The 20811-nt window shown below is 37.2% G+C and overlaps 1 protein-coding gene across 1 annotated transcript in view; it reads right to left on the bottom strand.

Annotated features, from left to right (window-relative positions):
- The window catches only part of PARD3B (par-3 family cell polarity regulator beta), a gene marked incomplete at both ends in the record, with an annotated part of 368067 nt that overhangs the window by 158060 nt on the left and 189196 nt on the right, over positions 1-20811 (bottom strand). Inside the window, 3 exons of the mRNA XM_079539163.1 lie at positions 5765-5809; positions 18186-18301; positions 20397-20496. Coding sequence (XP_079395289.1) covers positions 5765-5809; positions 18186-18301; positions 20397-20496 — 261 coding nt within the window. The remainder of the gene's footprint in view (positions 1-5764; positions 5810-18185; positions 18302-20396; positions 20497-20811) is intronic.

Genomic DNA, 20811 nt, shown 5'->3' with positions numbered 1-20811 from the left:
ACTTTCAGAACTGCCCTCATACTTGAAAAATAAAGTCCACAACAGAAAGGGTAGTAAAGCCTTACTGGCATCGAGTACTAAGTAAATTATGTATCACCCTGGTTTCATTAGACAAGCTGTGTTTGAAGAAAAGACCAAACAAATAAAAAAACCACCAAAAAAATCAACAAAGTTAAGTAGGCAGAAACTGACAGCCAAGCATTTTAACTTCTAGATTACAAATTCTTATATATCACAACTACAAAATGGATTCAGTGTAACATCCTTGACTTTAGATCTTACCAACCAGATGAACAGTAGAAAATACTAACTCTGCAAGTGACCTGCAGGAAAACACAACCTTATTTTTCATTTCTTGGCTGCATGCATAAACACAGATTCTCAGATGACAGCAATTTCATTGGAAATACACGAGCCAAAGCAATGTTTTGCTTGGAGAAGCATAATTGAAGTTCATAATAAACAGAAAAAAATCACCCGAGAAGTCCAAAATAAAGGTAAAAGAATGAAAATCTTTTGAAAATATTTCCATCAATAGACTATAAAGCTTAAAACAAAGTTTGAAAGTTAATATTCAAGAGGAGCACAACACTGGTTACACAGTGCACTGCATCATCACAAAAAGATGCACTGGCACTGCTCAGCTATACATCAGTCTACAAAGCAAGCAAGTCCTCCTTCATGCTTGCAAGAATGACTGACATAGCCACATATTATGCTTTTATTATGAAAGAAAAACGAAATGTGATAGAATCAGCTCTCTTCTCCTCTCACAAATGCAAAGGCAAGTGTCAGATTCCATATGCCTCTAGATTTCAGTTAGCTAGTGGCAAGTTCCATGCTTGGACACGTACCTCACTTGCATAGGTCAGGCAGCTCAGCCATTTACAAGTCTTTTTGACTGCAACAGCAATAGACCTAGTTACTATATAAATTCTTATGAACTCAGAACTAAACCCAATGCCCCCTTTGAAAAACTGATCTTTAATGCTATAGACATGCTATAGCTGTGAAAAGGCTTGTTCAATAAATTATGAGTGTGGAAAGAGAAGAGCAGAATACTATTTCCTTAAACACCACTTTAACACAACTGTGTTACCTGGAAATCAAAAGCAAAACAGGAGCCAAACTTTCTACATTAGCACTGTCACATTCTATCCAAACATGCCCACTGACAGCCACTGAGCTTTCTGTCTTCACTTCTGTTCCTACCACAAGCACCCAGCAAAATCCTTGGCTAAGAAAAAGCACTTTGTGCAACATAAGCATGCATAAATCACTGCATTTTGCTGGTGTTCCACTAGCTCAACCTCTCCCTCCAGTTTAAAAAGGAAAGTTCTCTTGTAAGCTTAAGTTTCGCCTTCTCTTCTAAGCTTGAACTCAGACAGCAGCAATGTTTAGCCTAGCACCTATTCACGCTTTCGCCAAAACAACCTTCAACTGCTCAGTGTGCCTGCATCAGGCCAAACTCCGTACCTCTGAACAACAGAGTTCCTCAAACAACAAGAATTTTATGTTCGTATTTGAAAACTTACCAGGAGCCAGGCATACCTCAGGTATTATTAATGTTATATTAACATAATGACCTACAGTATACAGTATGTAACAACCTACAGTATTATAACTGCTCTTCTACTCTTGCGAACTACTTCCTAAAAATGGTACTTGTCTTGGAATATACCAGGTGCAGTGTCCAGAAGCAACTTGCAGCCATCCTCAAAAAACAGCTGGAGATCATCCTGGCCCATTCAACTTTAAAGTCAAAAGGAAGATTTATTTTCATTTGCACTGATGCAACTTCAGCACTGCATAAAGTTATTTAATCTACCAATGCAACACTGGCTTTTGCAATAGGCAGGAGAGCCTTCCTGAAGGCAAGGATGGAGCTTAATGCATTGCAGTGGGTCATAAAAATCTAGCAATAAACTAACTTTTCTACCACTCCTGTCCTAAACCATAATCTTAATCATCAATCTAGCCTTAATGAAATTTGGCACTAAAAGCATACAGAGATGCATCAAGACCTTTAACCCACTTTATTATAAGCCAACTCCAACCCTAGTCTGAATCCCATTTGAACAAGAACTCAGTTAATCCATGTGAAGCAGTACGGATTGGAATCTAACAGAGCTGTTGACACATAGCTCTCGTCAAAGCCCTGACCTTGTAGTACTGAACTATATACTCACCTCCCTCAGACCTTCTCTACCAGAATGCTGATCCTTCCCAAGGTTGAACCATAACCAAGTAGTTACAGTGGCAACAAAATGTAAAATAAGGATCATTATTTGACAAAATGCATCCTTCAAATTACCCCAGTGGACCCTTTCCCACTCGGGTAGTTACCGCATGCTATACAGCATTAATATAAAGTAGCCAAAGACTCAGCTGGTAACAGAGCTACCCTACAGCACTCGATAGTGCCAGCAGAAATCCATAGCCCAGCGTTACATCCCTTGCATAACAACCAGCAAGAAAATAAGATCTGCAACTCATCTTGCCTCAGAACTGTCTCCAAACATAATCCAAACCAAAAGCATGGTCTAGTGACATTAAAATAAAAATAGGAAAGCTTTTTTGCCCATTTTGCTAATTAATATGTCAGAGCTCATAAAGAAAGACTCATCAGCTTTTCTCCAGCACTGCATCATCTGAAAGAGCTGTGTCAGCAGAGACCTCAGCAGACAGTCAATACATATTAAAAGTGTTCTAAGCAATAAATCAGAACACACAAAAAAAATTTGGAAGGAAAAAAAAAAACAGCCACAAAGAATTCAGTTTTCTGTATTTCATATAAATCAGGTTATACGTGTTGTAAAAACAATCCTGCTATTCCCTAGCTGTTCTGTAACTACTTTTCTAAAATGCTAATGAGATCATGAAAAGTTGAGTTCATATTCACTGATTTCTCATCTTTGTGAATTTGCTCTGCTCTAATATAGAGGCCCCACTTGTCTGCTTCTCATCCTCATGGAGTGGTGTTTAAGGAACACAGACTCACTTTTGCTAAGCACAGAGAAGACTGCAGTAGAAAAAGGTCCTCCTTTTAAGAATTTAGGAAGAGAGGATATCTTGCACACACTCTTTGCCCCAAAGGACAAAGCAGGTCACATCAACACAGCATTCCAGTGCTTGTGCAGTGGTGCTGCAGAAAGCATTTGCAACAACACTAATACCTGTAAGCTTTGCAAGAGTACTCTTCCTCTGAAAAGAGAGGCCAGCTATGGGAACCAGAATTCTATGAAGCATTTCTATTGCATTTCTGTGAAAATAAAATACAAGAACGATCCTCCAGCCATCTTCCCATGCAACATGTTTAGTTTCAGTGTATATCCAGACATACTTCTAAAATCAGATTTTTTTTATGGAAAAGAATATGAACAGCTGTTTGTGGGTGCAGTATATAAAAAGACAGGAAGACGGGCCGCAGAACAGATCCTTCTCATGCCTTGGTCTTCTGCAGAGTTGTGGTAACACCTTCTGAAATTAACATAAACTCCTGAGCTCAGTAACATGTAACGTGCAAGGGATACAGGAGCTATAGCAAAAGCTGGGACAAAATGCTTCAAGAGCCACTGCCTCAGAAGAAACAGAAAGGATATTTCCCCAGAGAGAATTACTCATCTGTGTATTTCATAGAACAAGTCATGTTGAAGGAGAGAAGGGATAATTGCATTGGTTGTCAGTAGGTGATAATTAATTCTGTAGAGAAATATGCTTAATTTCCTGAAGTCTAGAATGGGATGGAAACTCTTCTTTATATAATGAGAAATTAAGTGTTTTGCTCCCAGCACAAAAAGCTGCAATATCTCCCTTAGAGCTTTCTTAAAAAAGGTGCCTACAGGAAGGCAGAAGGCAGCACAATGAAAGATGCTACAACAAGAGTTCTGCAATGCAATGGAATGCCAGAAACATACGTACATGATACAAATTCCAAATATCAAGTAGTAAAAAGAGATCAGGTGAAAAGAACTCTGTTCTTGAACAAACCTTTAATGGAACAACAAGAAAGCTGAAAGTGCAGCTTGATTTCTTTTCATGAGGGCATAGGAAATGGAACCTTAAAGAAGAAAATAACATTTTAACAGTATCTGAGGAATATTTAAAGTGGACAGAACCAAGAAAATAATTTACATGCTATCCTTCTCAGAAGTAGCTAGCTCCTTTTATTCTAAAGGAGGAACAAAACAAGAGACAGACGAGACAATCTGTAGGAAATTTTGGCTCTTAGTTGATCTGCTGGCCACAGAGATTTTAGCCTATTAGAAGAAGATCTTAAGTACATGGAAGAGGTCCATGGAAGGTAAGAAAAGCAAATGAGACAAAAGTCAGTAAGTATGGGTACACATTTTCATATAAAATTCTTAGGTGTCTTCAAAGAGATCAAATTGAAAGCCGCTGTTTTCAACAATCTGGAGAAGTATGCAGAAGAAAGATCACATGCTGCTAAAAATGGAATAAAGCTTAGTAAGTCTGTGATAACTGACTGACAAAGATTCCTGATCTCACCAAGTTTCTTTTCAATATCCTCTGACAGCAGTAAATTCTGGTGATCTTTGGAATACTGCATGATATTGCGTGCTTGTTGTAATTTCTCTACATAGGATAAAAACAAGAAAAAAACAACCAGGGGCAACACCCCTTGCTTCTCCGACTTGAAAAGATCCTTTCTTTCAAGCTTTCACATTCCCAAAACAAGAAGTTGAAAGATTTTTTTCTCCACAGAAGTGATAGTGTTATAAGACATATGAACTAGCTCTTTCTTCAGAAAAAGAATCCAAGAGGCTCACAGACTTAGGAAAGAAGCCAAAAGAATGTAGAAAGAATTTGTCTACTTTAAGTTCAGGAAAAGGTCTTCAGATAAGGAAAATCCATACCAGAGAACTACAAGATAACAAAACCATAGGAGGACACCCAGTTGTACAGGGAACAACCAGGAATCTCATAGCTGGCCTTCCTTCACACAAACTCAGCTTTTTAATTCTGTCAAAGGGGTGGAAAAAGTCAACATACAATCATATAGCAAAGGGGCAGCCAGAAACCTCAGGGCTTCCTAACATGAAAAGAGATCAGCAAATAAACTTGAGTTTTCTAGGAAGTTTTCAATGTTTCTCATGTCAGCTTATTTGTGCCTTGTGAAAATTTACAATCTTACAGCATTTCCTTAAAAGTTCTTATAATATAAGAACTGCAAGTTGTACAGTACTATGGTGTGGTTTGCGCAGATTGTTTAATAAGTAGGAACAGTAACGACAACATTATGGACTAATTATTCTTTTCCTTTTTTTTTTTTTTGTTGCAGTGGCCAAAAAAGTTTTAAAAACAATAATCTCTACTGCATAAGCATAACAGAAGGAAAAACTCTGACTTCTTTTTCTTTAAACTATAGAATATTTTTGTGTTATCTTCAATAATTCCACTAGTGGAAGTGGAACTCAGAGCAAGGAAAAAAAAGAAAAACTACATTTTTTGAAGTTTCTATTGTTTAAGCCACTACATGACATGTGAACCCTCATTTTCTTCAGTTTGCAACAACTAAACTGAAAAAAAAAGAGACATCTCTTCCTGCAAATGACTCAGCTACAATATGTTGCTTGGCAAAGAACAGTATTAATTCATTGCTGCACAACACAGAATCAGGAAATACAAAGTAATTCGCCTTGATTTGCAACCTATTTAAGCACCACAGTTTGTGTAGGCTGACTTCATTTACTGGCCATCCTACTTTCAGGTTGCTGGCTCTTCCTCCAAAATAGAAGTTTACCTGATCTGCGTCCGGCCAAGGAACCAACTTTGCTTTCATCTGCCACTGTAGGAATAAAAGAAGACACAAAGATCAGAAACTTACTAAAATTCACACGCCTTTGAAGCACTGTCAAATTATTTCAGATGCACAGCAGACCAAATCTTTAAATTATAATCATTTGTAAAAACTCTCTTTTTCCCCCACCCTAATCCTCCTAGGGCACTTCTAAGTCCAAAAACCTGAATCAAAGCTCACTGAAACCAATAAAAGTACTCCCAGCAGTCCTTGTGGATTACAGATCAGGACCCCAGCACTTACACGCTCAAAACTGAGTTGTCAGAAGAGCAATTGCATTTGTAAATAACTCATCTGGCCAGACAAATTACAGGGCATAGGAGAGCTGTAACATTTTCAGATCAAAGATCTCAATTGGTAAAAAGAATCCAGATGTGGAAACCTTCTCATGCACAAGACATCTCACTGACTCATAGGACCCTCTGCAGACAATGAGGTCTCCAAAAAGATTATCTTTCTGAAGGCTTGTGCTTTCTTCATGCTATGATTTATTTTTCAGTTAATCATCCCCGTGTAGAATTTCACAACATCGTATAAAGACAGATGTCTACAGCAGTAACAGTTTGCAGCCAGACTAGCGGAGGAACAATTTCTGAATGTAACAAAAATTGTCATTTCTACTGTACTTCAGTTTATTATCATATATCTCATGAAAATAATTAAAACACTGTCCCAGAGGGCTGGCTGAAAGAACCAATCACTATTTCTTAAAATGAATTCTATGCAAAGAAATGGTGCTAGTGCAATGTTAGGGATGATAAAACAAGCACAGGAAATGAATGTTAGGCTTCAAAGCTTATCCTTTACTCTGTCTGCCCAAGCACTCCCTTATATTATGCCTTAAAATGTGATTTCTTTATACGATATAATAAATTGTCAAGTCATGCTCAAGCCACCATAAATGTGAACTTACACATTCTTTATATAGCGGTCACCATAAAAAGTTTGCAGACAGGGTTATCTGCAGCGGTACAGGAAGATGTCATTTTCTACCCAGGGAAAAGCTCTGCACAGTTATTGACATTTAGCAGCTATTACCAGGAAAACAGTCGTAGAAAATGCTCTCTTACACTGCCCTCCCCACCTTGCTTTTTACCCAAAAACCAGCACCAGATTCAGGACTGGAATCATGAATCAATACTTGACTGTTTACCTTGTATCCACTTTTCTAAGCCATCAGACATTTCCCACCATTACTAAAATTAACGCTGTTAAATGATGCTATGAAATGCAGATACAAATAAAGTAAGACTAACAACTGTTTGCAGTGTTATGCAGAGATACTGAAAGGCAAAACAGCAAGAGTAGTCAAAACTAAAGGTACTGCATTCTTTATCCTTTAACTTCTAAGCTTTCCTAGTCCCCCACAATGATGGTAACTATTCAGCTTCTTGCTATGCAATTTAGCTGATCCTACAACTCAAAATGCCCAGACAAGGACTTTCTATAAGGACAGTTACAACTCTTTTTCCTCCTCTCTCCCCCAGAATTTACCTCTGAGGAGAACACTACCATGGAAAACTTTTGACCTAAAGGCTAATGCTTTGGCAAGTTATATGATTGTGTGGAAACAAGGGATTATAATAGAAACTGATACGCAACTTCAATTATAGCAGTCACTAACGGCAATCACTGTAATAAATGATAATTAGTTGGGGTAGGCAATGTTACACTACGTAGGAGCTTGAAAAATAATAGATCCCAAGGTTCACAGCATTTCTTAAAACCATGCTGATGCCTGGCTCTGCCTGAAACTAAGTTTTGTTATTAAAAGAGGTAAAGCCATTTGAATTAATCATACTTTACAGACCAGCTTCACATGCAAAAATTAGATTTTAATACTGGAGGGAAAGAAGAAAGAAAAAAAAATGATTAGGAAATGAAAAATAATCCTACCAGAAAACAAGGTTAGCAATATGCATTTAAACACACGCAAACTAGGGAGCAGAAAAATTGAAGATTTGTATCAGTCTGTGCAAAATGTCGGCCTTTCCACAAGACATTTTTCATTTCATGAGGTAGTAAGCCTAGGCAGTAACTTGGAGGGTATCCACCTCTCATTAGAACAGAGTGGCACAGACTCATCTGCTGTTCGAGAATTCCACTCATTAGCATCCCTTTTCCTTGGGGAACAAACAGAAGATGACAGAAAAGTAGGAAAGGCTAATGGGAAATAAATACTCATTTCCTTCAACTTTATACACGCATAAGTTGAAATTTTTCTCACTGGAGATTTTATTTAGTATGTAAGATGCCCCCTTTGACAAAACAGCATTTTTGGGTACTACTTTGCATGATGTTCAAAATTGACGCAACTGATCCATTGCAACAGAAGTAGTATTTCTCTGGCTCTCCTTGGCTATGGAAAAAAAGTGCTAAATAGGAATGTATGTTTTAAGTTCACACTAATGTTGGTTTACATTTGCAGAAAGGCACCTGAAAGATTTTAAAGAAGCAAAACATACTGTCTAATCTCAACACTCAAGTAAAAAGAAATATTTTCTTACTGCAACATCAAAAAAAAATTACATTACAACTATGAAGAATTTCAGCTCAAGAGGATCACACTCAGAATCCACAGTATCTGACTGGCGTGTATCAGAAAGGCATTTACAACAAAACTTCAACTGCAACTGTTTTGATGGGAACGCTCTAAACACTGCGTATTCGTGAGCTAGCATTGTTGCACACGATACAATAAAAATAGCAGGGAGAGATCAGTGCATGAAGCATATACACTCAAAGAAGAAAATTCTCCTTAACTGGTCAATCAGACACTTTGCACATTGAAATGTCCCTAAACTACAGGGGGTGTCAGTTCATGAAGTTATCAGTGTTTGGAGCATAAAACATGCTAGTTCATTTAAACCCAACTTCTACTGTTTAGAAGCTGCACTGTCATCACAGAAGCCAGTTACATACTCACTGCCAGTACTTTATGTAATTACTGACATGAGAGCGACTGACGTTCTACAGCTACATAAGAAAAGCATGTACATTTGGGGGACCAGCAAGACTCTAGATTATATAAAATAGAATATTACTAAGAAGAACAAATGCCAACAACCAAAACAAAAGGTTAAAAACCAAACAAACTCTAAGTTAGGAGTAAACAATTGTATTGGAATTTCCCATGGTAATTTTTAAGAAGGTTGTTTTGCTTCAAGAAACCAGGCAGTACTGTTCAGCAGCAGTAAAAGCAACCACAAAGCATCCATATCCTCCATATAATCTTTTGGTTGACATTTCTTTGCCCCACTAAAGATAACCAGTGTAACCTGCATGACTGCCAATCATTTAGTGTGCAACAAATCTTATGTGCTGCCTCAGAAAGAGTTTGCATCTAAACACAGCCCAACTTGAAGGGTCAAACTACTTCCAAACTGTTGTTTAGGGAAGCACAAAGAAATGCTGCAGCCAGCTGTGATAACAGATTTTTTCTTTTTCCCAGTGCAATCTTTCTACAAAATTACCCTATTTATCCCCAAAACAAGGAGTCACTGCTATTCACAAGATGCAGGGTAACAGTCCTCAACTCAGTGCCTTTTTGTCACATTGCCCAATAGCTACTGAAATCCTCTAATGAGTGAAAGTTAAATTGCATTTCTAAAATTTCTGTTGGACAAACTAACAAATGTCTTTGAAAACCAACTGTAGTTCCACATCAGAAAAAAAGCAAACAAGGACTAAAAATTACAATAAATGGGAAATAAGAAGAGTGCCTAAAAAGAATTTCCTGGAGAACAAATGCCCATTATCAGTTGGTTGGAATCCCAATACAAAACTTCTTACAGTTAATTAACAATGGACATACTCCCAGATCACATACACAAATGGTGCTTCTGTGCTTTTTAGAATCTGTCAGTTTCTGTGGTATAAACATTAGAAAATAAAGGAAGGTGACAAATTGGTCACCGTTTTTTTCCAGTGGACTGTATCCATACCCAGGCCTTTCAGCATAATGAAGGCACTACATCATCAATTAATTTTAGTCAATGATAGTGCCAATGATATAATTCTCCTGCCATATTTATTTCCTTGGTGAAGTGTTTCCCCTTCTAGGAGTGACATAAATTACTCACAGAGAATGTGTCAAATGCTGGCTCACAACCATCACTTAGAAAATGCTGCTGGCTGTTCTGGGTTTTCACTGTAGTTCTTTCTACAAAGACCACAGACTTTTATACTAAAATCTACTGAACTTATAAACTGAGCATGTTAGGAAGGACAAATTTGCATAGTCTTAAAATCCTTTCCTTCAATAATTTCCTCTACTCTCTGCAAACGATGGTGAAAGTTTACAGAGCCTCTCACTGTGGGCCCCTTTTCAGTGCTGGAAGGCTGCAATGATGTCTCCCTGGAAACAAACAATCCAACTCCTTCAGCCTATCCTCATAGTAGAGGTGCTCCAGCCCTCTGAGCATCCTCGTGGCCTCCTCCGGACCTGCTCTAGGAGGACACTGTCTCTCTTGTGCTGAAGGCCCCACAGCTGGATTCAGGCAACTAATAAAGGTGACATAGAAGGGATGAATCATCTCCTTGATCTGTTGACGTTTCTTCTGATGTATCCACTAGTACCCCCACGTCCTTTTCTGCAGGGCTGCTCTCAATATGTCACCCAGTCTGTACTGATACATGGAATTGCCCCAACCTCAGTGCACAACCTTGCAAGTTGGTCTTGGTGAACTTCTTGAGTTTTGTGTGGGCTCACTTCTCAAGCCTGTCCGGGTCCCTATGGATGTTCTTCCTTTCCTCCAGAGAGTCAACTGCATCACTCAGCTTGGTGACATCTGCAGACTTGCTGAGGTGTATTCAATTCCACTGCCCGTTTTAACACTGAAAATATTAGACCGCGCTCATCCCAGTGCAGAACCCTGACGGACAACACCACTCACCTCTGGTCTCCTCCTGGTATGTTAACACACAGAAAGGAAAATACAAACACCTAAATTTGCTGTCTCTACTATGTGTTGTTTAAGAACCATTAGTCCGGTTGATGCTGGACATTAGACACATGCATCTTTAAATGGAAATTTTCCTATTTTCAGAAAATAATGTTGTTTTACAGTTTCACTGTCGGCATGATACAAATTTATTCACTTTCTTCAAGAAACCCTCATTATTGAAGGTTACACTGCTAATTGAGGCCATCACTGCTTGTCCTTCTAATCTCTCTGAGCTCTGTTCCAGTGAAACCTTAACAGGGCTGAATCTGACCCGGCTCCCCCACTACACTTATTCCACACATCATTAACACTTCTTCCACACTCCTAGGGTTAAACCACAAATTCCTAATCTAATCTGTCATTCACTTGTTGAGAACATTGATAGGGAACAGATTTAAAACAAACTGCTCTTAAAGCTGACTTGAAAAAATGACTTCATTATTATCTGTACTTCCTTTCTTACTGTAAGTATACACTAAATTAACTGTTATTTTCTCCCCCATAACACTTCAATTGTGCAAGTGCCTTAAAAGATCAACCTTCTTCAAACTGAGACTAAAGTTCTGTAAGAAACTACCACCACAACCATGTTACCATGTTCTCAGCTCTAACACCAGCAGTACATCTGACATTCCCAGTCAGTTCCATAGCAAATGTTCTTGAATCCCAAAAGGTTTCTACAAAACCAGTCAAAAAAATTAACATTCCAACTCGTCTACACGTCCTTTTGCCACAATTCACATTCCCCTCAAATGCATCACAGATTTTGCGATGAACTAAGTAATGACCTTGCTGAAAATCTTTCTTATCATATAGAATAAAATAATCTCATTTTCAATTTAGTCTCAGTGTCCTTATTACTTAATAACTCAGTTTAATTTCCTACTTGCAGATCTGAATTTAGAAAGTTACATAAACTAAAAAAACTGTCATGTTCGTTTCTAAAAATTTATTCTGCAAAGCAGTCTCAGAAAATATGTATCTATTCTAATCTCAGAAAAGATGTATCTGGCAGTACAATAAAGCTGTTCATGACATGAGCTAAAAAAATCTTCTAAGTATTTCGTGGCCCTTGATCCCCAAGACAACCACAGCCATATACATATCACTGGTTTTCCTAAACTTACATCATTTTCATTTGTGAGAAGTCCCTATCTCCAAGAGATGACTGTTAAATTGCCATTATAATCCAGTAACACTGAAAAGCCTATTCAAATTCTGACCCATCTTCTCAACAGTGGATGTTCCTATGAACCTAGCTAACTTCTAAAAGCAGTTTTAAACTTGGTTACATAAACATAACCTGGTTAAAAAAGTAACGACTTTAAAATTGTAAAACACTTTTGGAGACCTCCAAAAAAGTATGCTTTCAGTTGCATGAGAATCAAATAATTGCTTTAACTGAAGAGCAATTCCCATTAGCTCCGCTTAACTTTCATGTAGTTATGTTTCGTGATATTTATTCCAATATCCAAATTTGCAGTCAGAATAAGGATAACTTGGTTTGGAGCCAATCACAAAAGTAGCTGATAACAGTATCAATTGCATTTCCCACATCCTTCTATAAGCATTAGTTTATCTTTATTTTGAGGTGTTCTAAAAGCATGAACTGTTATCTAGTGTGCCTCCTTGTAAACAAAGGAATGAGCATATACTTATATAGTGGCTTTATGGCAGAATACTCCAGTACCTCGTATCGTGCATATTCACTTAATAATTATTCTTAAATACATAAATGAAGTTGGCTGATATCTTCAATAAATACACACCAAGGTCAAATTGTGTTTTAGCAAATCATATTTCCCTCACATTTAAAATCAATTAAAGGATATTTCTACTTCTTCAGGCTTTAGAGCTTCATCTGTTAGAATCTATGGGTTTTTTCTTCATGGGGAAAGGAAGAGAGAATACCTTGGGATAGCAGTCATGGGTCATTATACCAACATCCTTAAATATAAATCTACAAAGCACTTCGCCTGAATTGATACACAACAAAACTGCTATATACTCATATAGTTCAATTTCATGCTGCTTCAGGTTAAAACAAGCCACACTTCCATGTTTTTGAATACAATTCCCATGGCTACAGTTATATTCCTGAATAACCTAAACCATTCCTGTGCATAAAGATTTATGGAAAATAGAAGTGCTGGAGATAAATAAAATATTCTTGCCTTCCTTTTTCTCTTCTTTTTCGATACAACACAATAAAATCCATATTGCTCTTCTGTCTCCTTTGTAATACAGTTAAAAGAAAAAACACTACTAAAAATGGATTCTGATGAACTGTTACACAGATATTTTCTAGAAACACACGCTAATGTGTGAGAAAAATCTGTGTACAGAAGGAAAGGAAAAATGGTCATTCCGATTACTTGTATAGAAGACATTCATTTTCATCTGCAATTAAAAAAAGTATGACTTACTTTAGAAGTGGGAAGGCACAACACCAAATTTATTTTCAGCATTTCTGAATTTGTTTCACTAGTTTTTAACATGGCATCATAAGCACAGGTCCAGACTTGGCAAGCAGTCTAAACCTAATCAGCACAAGTAAGCAATCCAAGTCAGACATTGGCTAGTCTGCACAAATTCTTGAAATCATGGTAAAAGAACACTTCTTTTTCCTGCTAATATATTCAAGCACTGTCATCCATAAGAAATCATGCAACCAAGTGGACATTTTTCAAGTGCCATGATTAATAAAAGGAAACGTGTGGTGGTGTTATTTTGTCACCAGTACAAAATAAAAGCAGACAAGGCAAAGAAAAAGTGTACCATAGGACACAAGATATGAACTCTACCACTAACCCAGAAAGTACTGTCATTATCTTAACACAGCTGCAGGGAAGCACATTAGGACTTGCAGCTGAGATAGAACTAATCTGTATCCTAACATTCCGAATGAAGCAGTAAATTCAAAGCAGCCTTTGACCACCGCCTCAAAGATGGATGCTAAAGTGATCAAGACGCATTGATAACATTTTTGCTGCCCTCATACACCTGGCATAAAGACATCTATACATACTATGTAGAATTTTCTGCACATACCTGCAAAACCAAAGAAAATACCACACGACCGCTATAGCTGCTTCATAGTATTATTTTTATTTTTTAAGATATTCTACAACAGTACCTCACACATACTACTGACTTTTTAAGTGTATTCAAGCAAAATCTGACTCATCTACAGTTAAAGAGATCATCAAACACACTACCTCCAGACACTGCCATTTTTCATTCATGCCAGCTCATACACCTCCTGGCACACACACGAGCCCTGCATGAACAACCAAGCGGCAGTGGTTCATGTCTTCTGCTCCTGTCCAGTTGTCCAATCAACAACACAGAAACATGCCATCCATCAACAAGCCAAACCATTTCTTCCTACTGACAATTAACTTACAGCTCTCACTGTACATGCCACACCCCTTCCATTACAAGATTTGATACGTGGAATGATGATGCTACGTGCTAATAGTACCATGCACTCTTACATTTCTTCTCTTTATTTCCTGATATCCTTCACTGAGGGTATTAATTTACAATGATTACGATTTTGTAAACAAATGCGACTGGAAAATTGATTAGGGACTCAAAAGTTTCTGGGCTTTAAATATGAAGGACTGCTCCACAAATAACGCCTCCTATTTTATAACGTTGGCCCATAATGTCAGAGGAAACTGTTAGTGGCAGGGAAATAGAAATTCAACCTTCCCACCAATATTCCATTACATTTTGTTGCAGACATCAACAGGTTGTTTGACAGACATCAGCAGAGGGGCAACCTGACAAAAAGGCATCTGACATGGAAGTATGTACAAAGCAAAGGTGCGACATGGAGTTTCCCCACATGGAAAAAACAAATGGCACCCATTGGCACTCATCAACATTTGCTGATCGTTTCTGGAGATCAAACAGAGGATGTGAGCACAGTAAGGCAGTGGGTGGTGCCTTTCAGCAGTGGTGACAGTGATGCAAAAGACAAGCCGTGTTCCAGACGGCCATACAGAGTTTTATAAGCTCACATTCACTGGCAAAATTAGCTGGCAAAAATGCACAGCTAATGATGATGATTGTTGAAAAATAGCATTTCGTAGCTCAGAGTTTGCTCTGTCAAGTAATGTTATTGTGCTCTTTGAATCTGTTGTAGTTTCCATGGAAATAAATAGGAGGCATTACTTTTGGAGTCACTAATATACATACAACTGAAAAGATAAACATCAATTTTAAATGGGCTTGTATTGTGAATCTGTATAATTATAGACTGGTCTTTACTTAACAAATTTGCCTTTTAAGTGTATGTCAGCCCTCATCAAAATGAGAAGATCCCTACTTTGCAATTTCATTACCTCCCTAATCTGACAAATTTAGTATACTGCCTTAAGGTTTGCAATCTGTAGCAATGCCAAGATTCTCAGCTTCTCATGTTTAAACTTGCTACCTGCCTTTCATGATCCTTCTTAAGATGATGCCATCACGTAATCCATACCATTTTCATCTCATAACTATGCAATCCATGCATTATAAGCATATTCCAAAGTAAAATGCAATGATTTCCAAGTGAATAGCAGTAAAGATTTCACATTTATACTCTAAATTACATTAATTCTGTTCTAAAGATACTAGGATGTTGTTTTTGTCTAAAGATATCCAGGTGATTTCTGAACCTTACACCTTTAAGGACAGACAGGCGTTGTCTTTCCAAATCTGTGGTGACATTCAGCTTAGACGCTATTTGGTTTTAAAGGAAAGAAACTGCATTTAAGTCACATTTTGTGAAGTCTCAAAGCTTTTCTTCTAGAATTTCTGTTATTTTTCTGTTCATCGTATTATTTATTTTGGAAAGGAACGGTAGAACTGTAGAACACGTGATGGCCAGAAAAAGAGGGCCTAGTGTTTATATTTTCAGATAGCAAAAACATCCTTTGTTACCAAATCTGCTATAAGGTTTCTCTGTGATACCAACAAGTTATTCACAGAACCCACAACTCTGGGTGGAAAAGATAAAGACAGCAGCACTTCTCACCTTTTCTGTACTGGCAAGTATCACACTGAAATCAATAACGGGTACTCAGCAGGGATGAGAACTTACTATGGGTGACGACTGCAGTTAAATAATACATGTAATATAAAACTACACTAAGAACTTCCTTCTCCAAAAAATACACTTTGGAATATACATTTTATGAATGTTCTCTTTGGAAGCAAAGTTTTAGGTACCAAATTACTGAAATTTTAGTTGCATTAGCAGTGTTTATATTGCAGTTCTTTAACTCAGATTTTCATGTTCCTCTTCCCCTTACCTTTCCAGCCAAAAGCTTTCAATTAAAATCTTTTATAAGTAGAAAACTGAACACAGTGGTTCACCACTTACTAAAGAATGCCTGTAAGAGGTCCTAGCTTCATTTTTCTACAAGATAGAAATTCTCATGTTTCTAGCAACTAGCAGCCTTAACAAAATGATTAAAATCAGGCACATTTCCTTAATAAAGTAGGAATTTACTTAAAAAAAAACCATACAAACAACCTTCCCATGTGCAGCTGCATTATATTTCTTCCTCCAGCTTTTTAAATAACTGTATACCTTCAGAATACACAAGTCTACCACATCACCATGCATGAAGAAGATAAAACATGAGTGTTCCCAACCAGATTGATCGTTATCCCTTTCGGTTTTACTTGCATTTTCAATAACTACCTTCTACAAGCAACAATTATTATTTTTAGACACTAAGGACATCTACACACTCATTTTTTTTTAAAACCACTACAATTAAGTAAATCAGGTACATTCTCAAAGCATCACGTGTGTGTATCAAAAGCAGATTGTTTATACTGCTTTGAATCTTACAATATAAATGAACACAAGAACTGGAGGAAAAGAAGGGCAAATTACCTGGTAGCTCATAACATGCTATCAAGCACATTCTCATTGCCTAATATTGTATTGCTGCTTCCAAGCATTCTTTCATAATGACTTCTGTGGGAGCTGTAAATGAGCCAAAAAAAGGCTCTGCAAAGTTGAACATGATGTGTTTTTTTTTACCTTCCAGAATCACAGAATTGTAGGGCTGGAAGGAACCTCTGGAGATATCTAGTTCACTGCCCTGCTAAAGCAGGATCCCTATAGTAGGCTGCATAGAAAAGCAACCAGGTGCTGACTACAAGAAGTACATAAAGCTCATTTCTTTCTTCAGTACGTGCAGTAACATTAAACAACAATTAAAAAAGAGAACATGAAAAAGAAATCTATCTAATGCATCCTTCTTTGTCAAAAGGGTGGAATAGAATGCAAAAGTACACATTTCTGGTCAGGTCATGCACTTCAAAATTGAAGTGTTTTTTGTCTAAGAAACCACTCTAAATCATCCTTACCATGTGTTAGTAACTGTTCCTAGCACTCCATTATAGAAGCACACACATTTAATGGTACATTAAAATAATACTACAGTACTAAGAAATAAGAATCAATGATACAAAAACTAAGACCAAATTTGAACATTTCAAGAAAAGAAACACCTATCACAAACAGTTATCTCTATACAACATAAGAATATATTAATTGTGTATGAAAGTCTGATCCAACAAAACACAAGTCTATTGTTAAACACACCCTAATGATAGCTCCCTGAGTTACTCCCCTCAACACTTTAATCTGAAAAGGGAAGATAAAGGACTAGTGCCACAAAGAACTAGAAGGCAAAAGGCATGCTTATTTGGTTTCTGATTCTTCACGGCTTAAGAACCTTGCAAATTTTTCCTTGAACTATCATCAAAACATGACACAGTTTTCAACTGCAATAACCCCTCAATTTTTCACTCACAAATGCTTTATCAATATTGAAAGAATCATTTACTTTGTTTCACCCAGCCTGCAAGATTTTCTGCGCAGCTTTGATGGGTAGAGAACCATAACCTTACCGCTCTTCAAGCATTTATAAAGATTTACTGCAGCGCTTTGATTGCCTGTGTTTGTCATTGTCAATGAAAAACATACAACTTGTTTTAAGAAAGTTAGCCTTTGTCCATAGTAGTTTGGCAATCATTTATATTTCATACGAAAAAAAACTTATATTATTGCTGTTTTGCTATATTTTTAGACACATAAAACTTGTACAGTTATTCTTTCTGCTCATTTTTTTTTACAAAAGCTCCCTTTTCCTCAGCTAAGATTTCAATACAGTGGATAGAATGGCCTTTCAAGAAAAGAGAAACACACTTTTCTTCTTGTATCTAAAAAAGAGTATTCGTAATTAAGATGCTGCACGAGACAGAACATGGTCCCCATCACCACAGCTCCTCTGCAGAACTTGCTCCCTGATATTTGTGTTTAAGAAACAAAAGCAAGAAACAGAGATGGTGCAGATGTGCCGAGGCTAAAAAGCTGACCTATGTATCACCCCACCCCTTCTTACCCAGATCCATGCTTTTTGAGGCTTTCAGATTAATTGATTCAGACTGCTTGGCTGGTGTCAAAGATGTGAAGTTGATGTGCTGATCTGCTAAATACACTGCTGAATTTATGGTAGGGCTGCAGAAAAAAAGATGATGTAAAATATTTAGGCACCAGCTCAGAACACAAGTGATCTAATTAAAACATGCACACTATACATGTGTTTCTTCTTCCCAGTTGCTTGCAGCCATGCATTTTAAAATCAGTTATTGATCCTCAAGGTTTCTTCGTTAGACTTACCACCTCTACTCACTTGTTTTTCATTGCAAATGCAAATGTTTAGTGATAACCGCTGCTTTTACACAATTCGTATTTTATTAAGCAGAAGAAAGCAGGAACATACAAGTACTTGCTAGGGTGTTTTTTGTGTGTGTGCGTGTTCTGTTAGTTCCATTTTACCACTGCATTTCCAAATAATATGCTACAGAAAGCTGGGGAAAATATCACCATTGTACCCCTTCCAATTCTTCACCTGTTCATCTTAAACTGTTCTAAAAGCATACAGCCACCGAATGCTTTGGCAGAGGGTGAAGACTGGTGGTCTTATTTACATAACTCCCTTAACTCCCATAATAAGGCGTCATAACTCCCTGGAGAATTTTAAGATAATGTGTAGTGTTTGTTTTTAAATACTTGAATTTGCATCAAGGTAGACAAATACCTGAACATCTCAAAATTCGAAGAGTGAAACTCAAAGTAACTTTCCCCTGTGAGGAGTCAAAGCACTTCACAGAAAGACACCTGAAAAATTCCCCATCTTTTTAAGTAAGATCTTTTCTTTTAGTATATGATCAAAAACTTCCAAAATCAGAAACATTCATTTCTGAACTCTTCAATCAAAACAGTTTAATAGTGTCAAAATTTTTCCTGCATTTCTGTTGTTGTTGGACTTTTGGTTTGTTCATTTCACCATAATTCATTTTAAGTGAAATCTGCTTGACTTTCCACAGAAATTCAATTTCAACACAGCTTATGATCCAAGTGGAAAACCAATACAACACTGGGGAAAAAAAGTCAAGGAGGCAGAAAGGGCCTTTAAATACATCATCCTCCTAAAACATCATCATCATTTAAGGGAATGTTTTTGCTCCCAGCTTGTTGAAAAATTAGCAGTAGATTCTAGAAAACAAATGCAGCTGGGAATTCAATGAAGAATTCCATTAGTCCAGGTAGAGGTCTTTTGTTGTTGTTGTTGTTTTGTTTACTATTTCATCCCTACATGCCTATGAGAAAAGAAATTATAAAATCACTATAATGAAATTACTGTTAGGATAAGGAAGAATTTGAAGTAGCCTGATACTACCTGCAACCGGTCATTTAAAGATTGGTTTATAACCACATCAATACACACAAGGACAGAAGTACAGCTAAGGTTTTGTTGAAAGGATGCTCACCACTTTTCATTAAAACAAAATAGTCACACGGCTACCTCAAATGTGTACACAAAATGAGTAAATTGTGTTCAATGCTCCTGAAAGTACAATAGGCTGAAATACGTGTAACCTGTGCTACCAAGAGAATTCCGTGCTCTTAAGTCATGGTATAAGTCACAGCATGAACCTCATCACTTTTTCTTTCTTTCTGCACTACTTGCAAAGGAAAAGAAAGTCTGTAGCTGACATCAAGCACATCAGCTTCAAAAAAAGACATTCTTAAAATATCTGAATAATTTACCCAACTCATTTCTAGTTGGCAAAATGTTCATTGTTAACATTTTTTTCTATACATTTCAGTGTTCACACTTAGCAAAACCATTTCCTAAGCTTGAAGATTTCTTAGGCTGACACGCTGTGTAAGAAGATTAGTGTTCCTACAAAGTGAATCTGGCTAGGGCTTTTAAAGCTGACTTTAGGCATTGCACCTATGCTTCACTCTTTTTTTTTCTTTTTTTTTTTAATTGAGTTTATGTTTTGGGGATTCTCTTTGTTTTACTGACCACATGCTCAGTAGGTGACCCACAGATCTTAAAGAGGAGGCACAGAGCAGCTTATGAGGAAAGCACTAAATGCCAGAGAAATGTTATCAGCTCATACTGAAGGATTGGGTGACTGTAAAAACAATACTACAGATCTTTGCAAAAAAATAAGTGATTTTAAAATTGATTAGAACCACATTATCACAATCATTAATTAGCAACCAGGGCTGTGAATATGAAAAACAGATGAACTCCAACCTATGGTTATGATCCTCATTCAGCAGATCCTCACTAGGGTGTGGTGGCAGAGGTGGAGGAGTTTCATTTTCACAATTGCCACAGTCAGACACCGGCAACTCTGAAATTAAGAAAAAAAGGGGTGTCTGTGTTAAAAAAAAAAAAAAAGCTGCATAAAGAAGTTCATTATACCAGTTCACTGATCAATAACTGGACTGGAAGGCCTTAAGCAATTCTGAAACAACTCACAAATTATTCAAATCCCTAAACCAACTAAACTAGAATTAAAATCATACCAAGCAGAAAATACGCCCCTTGGGAATTCCTGAAGAGCTGATTTTCAGATTTGCATATGCGTAATTAAAGACAAATACAGGGAAACTTTGTGCTTATAGTGAAGTTGAGTGCAAGAAATTTTCACATCTACAGTACAGCT

This window comes from Tetrao urogallus (assembly GCF_951394365.1).
Source record: "Tetrao urogallus genome assembly, chromosome: 8".
Classification (NCBI taxonomy): Eukaryota; Metazoa; Chordata; class Aves; order Galliformes; family Phasianidae; genus Tetrao; species Tetrao urogallus.
Note: the sequence above shows the minus strand (reverse complement) of the source record. Positions and strands in the feature narration are given on the sequence as shown.